The 11,447-nt window shown below is 40.9% G+C and overlaps 1 protein-coding gene across 1 annotated transcript in view; it reads right to left on the reverse strand.

The window, feature by feature from the left end:
- Nucleotides 1-11,447, reverse strand: part of LOC102248426 (folate receptor alpha-like) — a 26,950-nt gene that overhangs the window by 776 nt on the left and 14,727 nt on the right. Inside the window, exons 6-7 of the mRNA XM_014540376.1 lie at nucleotides 3,504-3,508; nucleotides 1,597-1,602 (exon numbers count right to left, since the gene is read on the reverse strand). Of these exons, the coding sequence (XP_014395862.1) occupies nucleotides 1,597-1,602; nucleotides 3,504-3,508 (11 nt within the window). The remainder of the gene's footprint in view (nucleotides 1-1,596; nucleotides 1,603-3,503; nucleotides 3,509-11,447) is intronic.

Here is an 11,447-nt window from a genome sequence, read left to right on the forward strand (position 1 = left end):
TTGATTTTTTACTGAGAGGAAGAAACATCGATGAGAGAGAAACATCGATCAGCTGCCTCCTGCACACCTCCTACTGGAGATGTGCCCACAGCCAAGGTACATGCCCTTGACCGGAATCGAACCTGGGACCTTTCAGTCCTCAGGCTGACGCTCTATCCACTGAGCCAAACCAGTTACGGCATCTTCACCATATTTAAGTGTACAGTTCTGTTAAGTACATTCATGTTGTTGTGCAACCAATCTCTGGTAATCTCATTTTGTAACACTGAAACTATTCCCATTAAGCAACTACTCCTGATTTTCTCCTTCCCCCCAATCCTTAGCAACCACCGTTTGACTTTCTGTCTCTGTGAATTTGACTACTCTATATACTTTCTTTAATTGGAAACATTTTCTTTTGTAACTAGCTTCTTTGACTACATTACAGTCATAAAGTTCATCCATTTATCAGAATTTCATTCCTTTTTATAGCTGAATAATATTTCATTGTATGTATATACCACATTTTATTTATGGATACTTGGGTTGCTTCCAACTTTTGGTATTGTGAAGAACACTGCTATGAGCATGGGTGTGCAAATATCTCTACAGGACCCTGCCTGCAGTTCTTTTGGGTTCATACCCAGAAGTGGAAGAGCTGGATCATATGGTAATTCTATTTTTAACATTTGAGGAACTGTCATACTATTTTCCATAGCAGCTGCAGAATTTTACATTTCCATCAACAGTGTACAAGAGTTCCAATTTCTTCCCATTCTTGCCAACACTTGTTATTTTCTGTTGGATTTTTTTCAAAAAATAGAAGCCATCCTAATAGATGTCAGGTGAAATCTCATTGTAGTTTTGATTTCCATTTCCCTAATGATTAGTGACATTGAACAACTTTTCATATGCCTATTGGTCATTTGTACATCTTCTTTGGACTTCATTTTCAAGTCCTTTTCCCATTTTTAAATCAGGTTATATGTGTTGTTTTTTTGTTGAGTTGAAGGATTAGCTCCTTGTTAAATATATGATTTGCAAATATTTTCTCCTGTTCTGTAGGTTGCCTTTTCACTCTAATTGTTCACTGATGCACAGAAGTTTTTAATTTTGATGGAATTCAATTTAATTCTTTTTTTCTTTAGTTGCCTATACTTTCGTTCTTCTATCCAAGAAGTCATTGCCTAATACAATGTCATAAAGCTCTTGCCCTGTGTTTTCTTAAGGAGTTTTAATGGTTTTGGCTTTTATAATTAGATCTTTGATCCATTTTGAGTTAAATTTTGTAGATAGAGTAAAATAAGGGCTGAAAGTAAATTTTTTTTTTTGCATGTGAATATCCAGGTGTGTGCCAGCATCATATTTTGAAAGTGCTACTCTTTGAATTGTTATTTATTGCATTGAATTGTCTTGATACCATTGTCAAAAATCTGGACTCAGGCCCTAACTGGTTTGGCTCAGTGGATAGAGCGTCGGCCTGTGAAGCGCCCCGGGTTCGATTCCGGTCAAGGGCATGTACCTTGGTTGCGGGCACATCCCCACCAGTGGAGGGGCAGGAAGCGGCTGATCGATGTTTCTCTCTCATCATCGATGTTTCTAATTCTCTATCCCTCTCCATTCCTCTCTGTAAAAAAAATCAATAAAATATATATTTTTAAAAACCTGGACTCTATGTTCTGTTCCATTGATGTGACATCTATCCTCATGCTACTACCACACTGTCCTGTTTATTGCAGTTTTGTAATAAGTTTTGAAATCGGAAAGTGTGCGTCTTCCAATCTGGTGCTGTCTTAAGATTGTTTGAGCTATCATGGGTCTCTGGCATGTCCATATAGATTTTAGGTTCATATTGTCTATTTCTCAAAAAAAGTCAGCTGGAATTTTGGTAAGGGTTGATTTGAATCTATAGAGCAACTTGGGGAGAATTGCCTTTTAACAAAAGTGCCTTCTGATTGATGAATATGGAATGTCTTTCCATTTATTAGCTTTTTAATTTCTTTCAACAATGTGTAGTTTTCAGTGTACAAGTCTTTTAGTTTCTTAAATGTATTTCAATGTGTTTTGTTCTTTTTTATACTATTGTGAATGGAATTCTAATCTTAAATTCATTGTTGTATTGTTCACAGATAGTGTACAGAAATACAGTTTTTTTTCTTAATACTCATTGGAGGATATTTTTCCCATCGATTTTAGAGAGAGTGGAATGGAGGCAGGAAAAGAGGGAGGAAGGGAGAGAGAGAGAGAGAGACATGGATGTGAGAGAGACACATCGATTGGTTGCCTCACGCAAGGGCTCTGACCAGGGGCCTGGGATCTAACCTGCAACCAGGTACTGTTCCCTTGACAGAGAATCGATCCAGAAACCCTTTGGTGCATGGGCTGTTGCTCTAATCACAGAGCATACCGGCTAGGGCCAATTTATTTATTTATTTACTTATTTATTTTTATTATATAATAGAGGCCCGGTGCATGAAATTCATGCACTGGAGGGGGGGGTCCCTCAGCCCGGCCTACCCCCTCTCACAGTCCGGGAGCACCCATTGATCAGGGGAAGGCGACGCCCCATCACACCTCTGCTGCTGCCACTGCCAGCAGCACAAGCCTCAGCCAGCCCTGGTTACCTGCGCCTCGGGCAGGCCCTGGGCGGCTGGTCAGCCACCATCCAAGGGGTGGTGGACTCCGGAGGCAGGCACACAGAGTGGCCAGGCCTGCCCCCAGGCTGCATGCCTGCTGCTCCGGTAGGGCTGAGGGGACTGGGTGCCGCCATCTTTGAGAGCAGGGCAGTCAATTAGCATATTCCCTCCTTCTTGGCTGTGGGCACCGCATCTTTGCAACAGTGTGAGGGTCAATTAGCATATTCCCTCTTTATTAGATAGGATTTTTTAATTCATTTCAGAGAGGAAGGGAGAGGGAGAGAGAGCTAGAAACATCAATGATGAGAGAGAATCATTGATTGGCTGCAAACACTGGGGATTGAGCCCGCAACCCAGGCATGTACCCTGACCGGGAATTAAACCATGACCTCCTGGTTGACACTTAACCTCTGAGCCATGCTGGCTGGGCAGGCCAACTTATTTTTATATATAGATCTGGTATCTTATAAATTTGCTGAATTCACCTATTAGTAATACAATGTTTTGTAGATTCCTTAGGATTTTTTATATACAATGTCATACCATCTGTGAATAGAAATAGTTTTATTTTTTGTTTGCAATCTGGATGACTTTTATTACTTTTTCTTAAAATATATTTGTATTGATTTCAGAGAGGAATGGAGAGGGAGAGGGAGAGAGAGATAGAAACATCAATGATGAGAAAGAATCATTGATTGACTGCCTCCTGCACACCCCCCACTGGGGATCGAGCCCACAACCCAGGGAATGTGCCCTTGACTGGAATCGAACCTGGGACCCTTTGGTCTGCAGGCTAACACTCTATCCACTGAGCCAAACTAGCTAGGGCGATTTCTTTTTCTTGACTAACAGCCCTAGCTAGAACCTTCAGTAAAATGTTGAATAAACATGGTAAGAGTAAAAAACAAAACAAAAATAAAACATGATGAGAGTGGCTATTCATGTCATTCCTGATCTCAGAGGGAAAGTCTTTTGGCACTAAGTGTGATGTTAACAGTGGGTTTTTCATAGATGTTCTTTATAAGGTTGGGAAATTTACCTTTTCTTCCAAACTTATTTATTGTTTGTTTTGGTGTGTTTTTGTTTTGTTTTGTTTTTATCATGAAAGGACTTTATATTTTGTCAAATGATATTTCTGCATCAATTGAGATGATCATGTGGGTTTTGCCCTTCATTCTAGTCATATGGTATTTTATTAAATCAACTGTCTTTTGGATGTTAAACCAACTTGCATTCCCGAGGTTACTCCTACTTGGTTATGGTGTGTAATATCTTTGACATGTTGCTTAATTCAGTTCGCTAGTATTTTGTAGAGGAGAGTTATGACTTTATTTAAAATGGATATTGGGGTGTAGTTTTCTTTTCTTCAATATGGGTCTGCTTTTGGGCTCTCCATTCTGTTCCGTTAATCTATTTGTTTATTCTTTGCCAATACCCACTATTTTGATGACTGTCTTTATAGTAAGTCTTGAAGTCAGGTAATATCAGTTCTCCAACTTTGTTTTTCTCTTTCAATATTGTGTTGGCTATTCTGAGTCTTTTGTTTCTCCATATAAACTGTAGAATCTGTTAATATCTACAAAATAACTTAATGGAATTTTGATTAGATTACTTGAATCTATAGATCAAATTGGGAATAACTGGCATCATGACAATATTGAATCTTCTTATTTATGAACATGAACTATCTCTCTATTTATTTAGTCCTTGTATTTTGTTCATCAGAGTTTTGTAGTTTTCTTTATATAGATCTTGTACATATTTGGTTAGGTTTATACATAAATATTTCATTTTTCTGGATGCTAATGTAAATGATAATGTTTTTTGTGTTTTTTATTTCAAATTCCACTTGTTTGTTGCTAGTATATGGAAAGGCAATTGACTTTTTAAAAAATATATTTTTATTAATTTCTGAGAGGAAGGACGAGGGAGAGAGATATAGAAACATCAATGATGAGAGAGAATCATTGATTGGCTGCCTTCTGCACTCCCCACTGGGGATCGAGCCCACAACTTGGGCATGTGCCCTTGAGCGGAATCGAACTTGGGACCCCCCGCCCCAGTCCACAGGTCCACGCACTATCCACTGAGCCAAACCAGCTAGGGCAGCAATTGAATTTTGTTTATTAATCTGTATCCTGCAATCTTGCTATAATCACTTATTATTTCCAGGAAATTTTTTGTCAAATTTTTTGCATTTTCTACATAGAAGAACAAGCCACCTGTGAACAAAGATAATTTTATTTTTTCCTTCCCAAACTGTATATTTTTATGTCCTTTCCTTATTTTATTGCATTATCTGGAACTTCTAGTATGATGTTGAAGGGGAGTGGGAGAGGGAAAATCCTTGCCTTGTACCTGATCTTAGTGGGAAAGCTCCCAGTTTCTTACCATTAATTATGATTAGGATTTTTTAAATATCAAGTTGAAGTTCTAGTAAATTTTTAAGTTTAATTATTATACTCCAGGTTTTCTATTTGATTTTTTAAAAAATAATTTAAATCTCGTCCTGGCTGGTGTTTCTCAATGGTTAGAGTGTAAGCCCACACACCAAAGGGTCATGGGTTCAATTCCCCATCAAGGGAATGTACCTGGGTTTCAGGTTCACTCCCCTCCCCTGGTAGTGGGTGGGGCACATGTGGGAGGCAACCAATCAATGTGTGTTTCTCACATTGTCTATGTTTCTCTCTCTCTCTCCCTCCCTCCCTTCCTCTCTCCCTCCCTGCCTTCCACTCTCTCTGAAATACAATAGAAAAAAATGTCCTCAGGACAGGATTAACAACAACAACAAAAATTTATATCTCTTTATTGAAAGTCTCCCTTTGGTTAGACATCATTTTTATATTTTCCCTGACTCCTTTAGACATAGTTGCCTCTAGTTCATTTTTATAATAGATGATTTAAAAACTGTCTAATAAGTTCAACATAAGGGACAATAGCTGTTGACTGCTTTTTTTTCTCCTTATATAGGTCATACTCTCCCATTTCTTTGCATGTCATATCATGTTGGGGAACAGTGTAAAAACTGGTCATTTTAAATGACATAATATGGCATCTTTGGAAATTAGATACTCCCAAGGCTCATATTTGTTCCTGTTTGTTTGTTGATTGACGTTCAAGGACTAAATCTGTAAAGCCTGTTTTCTTTGTCATGTGTGGTCACTGTCATTTCTGCCATTTAGCTTAGTGGTCAGCTAATGAGTGGACAGAGATTTCCTTAAATGTCTCCCACTCTTTGCCAAGGGATTCTGTGTGTTGGTTCAGGCAAGTCTTCAAAGCTCTGAAAGTTTACGCTCCCTTATCCCTCATTTCCTGCTTCACCCAGGCCTTAAGGTTATTAGAATTGAGAGACTGGGGCCTTTTCATGTGTTTCCAGGGTTTACATACAGATTTGCAAACGCATGTGGATTTCTAGACCCCCAGGTATGTCAGAGCTTTTCAAAGCCTTCTATCTACATGTCCTTCCTAATATTTCTTTTAAGTTTTTTGGCCAGCTTCTGGTTTGTCTCAATTGGTTTTCCTGCCTCAGGGAGTTGGGATGTCTAACAGTTTGCTGATGATTGTTTGGACAAACACCTAGGGATGGGGCTTCTCACAGTGTGAGCTCTGAGTCAGTCAATAAGACTAGCTCTATGAATGGGGCTCTTACCAGGTCCTGCCAGACAAATCAGTGACATTTCTCTAGAGATAGGGCTTTTGGAGGAATTCCACACCCACTCTGCCCCCTCTAGTGGCTACTAGGCTTCTCTTTTTCATAGTTACTATAGTCCTGAGACAACTGGTTTTGAAGGCTACCAGAGTTTGGGAGAGGAGGATGGGGGAAAAGCAAGTCAAAATGCCAAGAGCTTGGTGTTTCCTACTCAGATTCAGCCATTTTTCTTAAATAAGTGCTCCTTAGATTTTGAAAGTTTGGGTTAATTTTCAGACTTCTGGGAAAGTTGAGTTTGACGTCTTGCCAGTGTTCTTGCTTTCATGGAGGAGTGGATTTTCAGATGCCATCCTCTGCCATTCCAGGAATGCATCTTCAGGTTACTTTTACTTTAAGAGGCATAAAGCTTTTAGAAATGTTGGCCACTCTTATGAAGAAGTGGTCTTTGAGTATACATTCTGCACTTAACATGGAGAAATAAGTTATTTTTTGTTTCCTGTGTTTTCCCTTACAGCAGTGTTAAGGTCCTTACCCAACCGGACTGTGAACGTTTACTTTGCAGGAAACACATTAATTTTTATTTTATTTTGTGCTGGCTCACTCACGTTGTGCTCTTAGGTCACAGTACAAGACAGTATGTTTCCTCACTTCTAGAGAAGTTAAAATTCTTAATGACAATGTTATAAGATAGAGTTCTCTTATTAATGAGACAGCCAGGACTCAGGCTATTTCCTGCCAACACTTCCTTCAGTTGTCTTCTCTAAATCAGGCCCTACATTCAGGACCTGAATGTAAAACTTATCAAGGTGTATTTTACACCGAAATCACCCTGGCACTTCCCAGACAGCTGCTAGAATACACCAAAAACTTGCTCTCTAACAGCATGGCACTCATAAGTAAAGTATTCAAGGAGGAATGCTAAAAATAATTAAATAAAATTGGTATGCTCCACGTTTTTAAAATTAGCTTCTCAGTATTATAAGAGCTGCCCTGTTCATAGTGTCCACAATGTGGAGGAAGATGACAGCAAAGGGAGGAGCTCATTTCTTTGAGATGAGTTTTATACAAGGTAAAGGGTTCTGACCGAATGGTCAGTTATTGTGGACTTTTTCAAATGGGTAAAATCATACTCATGTTCACAGGCAAGGGCTTGCATGATCACTGTCAACAAGTTTATTTTCAAGATGATTTGATGCCTTTATTTAAAATCACCTTTTAGCCCGGCCAGTGTGGCTCAGTGGTTGAACATTGACCTATGAACCAGGAGGTCACAGTTCAATTCCCGGTCAGGGCACATGCCTGGGTTGCGGGCTTAATACCCAGCAGGGAGCATGCAGGAGACAGCTGATCAATGATTCTCTCTCATTATTGATGTTTGTATCTCTCTCTCTCCCTCTCCCTTCCTCTCTGAAATCAGTAAAAAAAAGTATATAAAATAAAATCACCTTTTATTATTGATAGGAATCTGGGTGCACATCTTACAAAATAGACTGTAATGCACTCAAGATTTCCAAATATGTATCACCCACAGAGCTCTGGCAAATAGAGGAGCTAAATGGAATTATCAAAAATAAGTTAGGTAGCCCAGCTGGCATGGCTCAGTGGTTGAGCATTGACCTATGAACCAGGAGGTCACGGTTTGATTCCCAGTCAGGGTTGTGGGCTCAATCCCCAGTAGGGGGCGTGTAGGAGGCAGCTGATCAGTGATTCTCAGCATTGATGTTCCTATCTCTCTCTCCCTCTCCCTTTGTCTCTGAAATCAATAAAAATATGTTTAAAAATAAGTTGGGTAAAGTGGTTGAGAAAACTAACTCTCCTTGTCTACTTCTCCTTCCTCAGATTCTATAATATGTTCTCTTGAAAGTAGCCATCAACTGAGACCTCATGAATCTCTTCCTCAGGAGGTTCATGCTCTGTTCTGCTCTCTTTCATTCTGCTGTTGGAAATGAATACGTTGATCAGATCATTTGGTCCTTTTAAAAAGTGGTTTCTATTCTCTCCTTTTGTTTCCCTACAGATCCTGCCATAATTGACTGATGGGAAAATAGACTCATGGGTCTGACATCACCACCATAAACCAACACTTGAATAATTCAACCTATCAGAGCCCTGGTTCTTGTCCAGAAAAATTCCAGCCCCAAAGCAAAAGATTTCTCTGGAGGGAAATGCTCACCCACAAACAGGTAAGAAGAAATAGTGAAGTTGACAAAGGCTATGATTGTGTTTATTGTGTCGGTATTTTTGGTAATGTGCTTCATGTTCTTTTTTTAATTAGTCATATGATGCAGCCCTTTTCTTTCCCCTGGCTCCGATCGCTAACCCTCAATTTAGCAGACCACACTTATGCCAACTGGGATAAACACTCCTTCTAAAAATTTTTTTGGTCAGTGGGCTACGTTTTTAAATGTCTCAACTGGTATTGTTGACTTCCAGAGGTTCTCAACCTGTGGGTCGCGACCCCTTTGGGGGTCGAACGACCCTTTCACAGGGGTTGCCTAAGACCATTGGAAAACACATATATAATTACATATTGTTTTTGTGATTAATCACTATGCTTTAATTATGTTCAATTTGTAACAATGAAATTGGGGGTCACCACAACATGAGGAACTGTATTAAAGGGTCAAGCATATTGTTTTTGTGATTAATCACTATGCTTTAACTATGTTCAATTTGTAACAATGAAATTGGGGGTCACCACAACATGAAGAACTGTATTAAAGGGTCGCGGCATTAGGAAGGTTGAGAACCACTGATCTACACCAAGAACAGACTCCCTCCTTGATTGCGATATCGATCCAACCAATGCCTCAAAGTTCATAATCAAATAGAAATTGCCTCGGCCCTAGCCAGGTGGCTCAGTTGGTTGGAGTGTAGTCCCCTGCACAAAAGGTTGCAGGTTAGATTCTGGTCAGGGCACATACCTAGGTTGTGCGTTCAATCCTGGTCAGGGAACATATGGGAGGCAACTGATGTTTCTCTCACATCAATGTTTCTCTCTCTCTCCCTTCCTCTCTCTAAAATCAATAAACATAAACTCAGGTGAGGATTCAAAAAAATTGTCTCAGATAATAGATTGTATGGAGCCAGATGACAAATTCCTTAGAATACAGCCCTCAAGGGTGCAACCCACAGAAATCAGAATCATATGCTACCATGCAAGAGAAAATACCCTATAGGCAATCATTTATTTATTCATTCATTTCACATGTCATAGAATTTACTTATTTAAAGTTTACAATAATTTTGCCAAGTGGTGCAACCTTACTGTAAAAGAGTTTTATTGTTTTTTGTTTTTTTACTTTTAATTTTTATTGAATTTATTGGGGTGACACTGGTTAACGAAATTATACAAGTTTCAGGTGCACAATTCCACAACACATCATCTATCTGTACACTGTATTGTGTTCACCACCCCAAGTCAAGTCTCCTTCCATCACCCTATACCTTCCGGTACCTCCCCCAAACCCTGTAACATTTAGAACAATTTCATTCCTTCTCATACACATTTATAGTTAATCCCTGTTCCCAAATCCAGTCCCAGGCAATCACTAATCTACTTTCTGTCTCTATAAATTTGCCTTTTCTGGACTTTTCATACAAATGGACTTTCACTTGGCATAATGTTTTTGAAGTTCATCCATGACATAGCATGTGTCAGTAGTTCATTAGCTTTTCTTGCTAAAAAGTATTCCATTCTATAGATACAACACATTTTGTCTATCCATTCACCAGTTGATGGACATTTAGGTTATTTCCAGTTTGGGGCTTTCATGAATATGCTGTTATGAACATTCAAATGTAAGTTTTTGTGTGATATATATTCTCATTTCTCTTGATTTGCTGGGTTATAAGACTTTTACAATTAACTTTTGAGAAACTGATACTGTTTTCCAAAGGGCAGAACCATTTACATTCCCATCAGCAATGTATGAGGATTCCAATTTCTCCACATCCTTGCCAACATTTGTTATTGGCACTCTTATTTATCATAGTCAGTCTAATGAGATGAAATGGTGTATTATTATGGTTTTAATTTCCATTTCCAAAAGATGTTGAACATCTTTTCATGTGCTTGTTAGCCACTCATGTACTTTCTTTGATGAAATGTCCATTTACTTCTTTTGCCCATTATTGACAGGGCTGTTTGTTTTTATTATTGAACTAGTGGCCCCTTGCACGAAATTTGTGCACTCGCGCGGGGGGAGGGGGGACTGTCCCTCAGCCCAGCCTGTGCCCTCTCACAGTCCGGGAACCCTCGGGGGATGTCCGATTGCCACAGAGGCAGGAGAGGCTCCCACCACCACCGCTGGGCTTGCCAGCCATGAGCCCAGCTTCTGGGGGAGCGCACTGAGCACCAGGGGGCAGCTCCTGCATTGAGTGTCTGCCCCCTGGTGGTCAGTGCACGTCATAGCAACCAGTCATTCAGCTGTTTGGTCGATTTACATATTAGCCTTTTATTATATAGGACTAGTGGCCCAGTGCACGAAATTCATGCAGGGGGTGGTGTCCCTCAGCCTGGCATGCACCCTCTCCAATCTGGGACCTCTCAGGGGATGTCCGACTGCAGGATCGGGCCTAAACCGGCATCGGACATCCCTCTCACTATCTGGGACTGCTGGCTCCTAACCGCTCACCTGCCTGCCTGATCACCCCTAACCACTCGGCCTGCCAGCCTGATTGCCCCTAAGTGCCCCCCACTTCCAGCCTGATAGCACCCAACTGCCTCCCCCTGCTGGCCTGCTCATTCCCAACTGTCCCCCTTAGCTGGCCTGCTCTCCCCCAACTGCCCCTCCCCCCGCCGGCCTGATGGCCTCCAACTGCCCTCCCCTGCCAGCCTGATTGCCCCTAACAGCCTCTGCCTCAGCCCCACAACCATGGCTTTGTCCGGAAGGACATATGGAAGGTCTCCCAGTCTAATTAGCATATTACCCTTTTATTAGTATAGACTAGAGGCCCGGTGCACAAAAATTTGTGCACTGGCAGGGGGGTGTGTGTCCCTCAGCCCCACTTGTGCCCTCTCGCAGTCTGGGACCCCTCGGGAGATAACGATCTGCTCCCGGGTGGCAGAGGGCAGGCCCAATCCCTAGGTGCAGCCCCTGGTTGGGCTCAGAGCAGGGCCGATTGGGGAGTTGGGGCGCCACCCCCTGTCATGCACAGAGCAGGGCGGATCGGGAGGTTGC

Source organism: Myotis brandtii, unplaced genomic scaffold, assembly GCF_000412655.1.
Source record: "Myotis brandtii unplaced genomic scaffold, ASM41265v1 scaffold244, whole genome shotgun sequence".
Taxonomy (NCBI): Eukaryota; Metazoa; Chordata; class Mammalia; order Chiroptera; family Vespertilionidae; genus Myotis; species Myotis brandtii.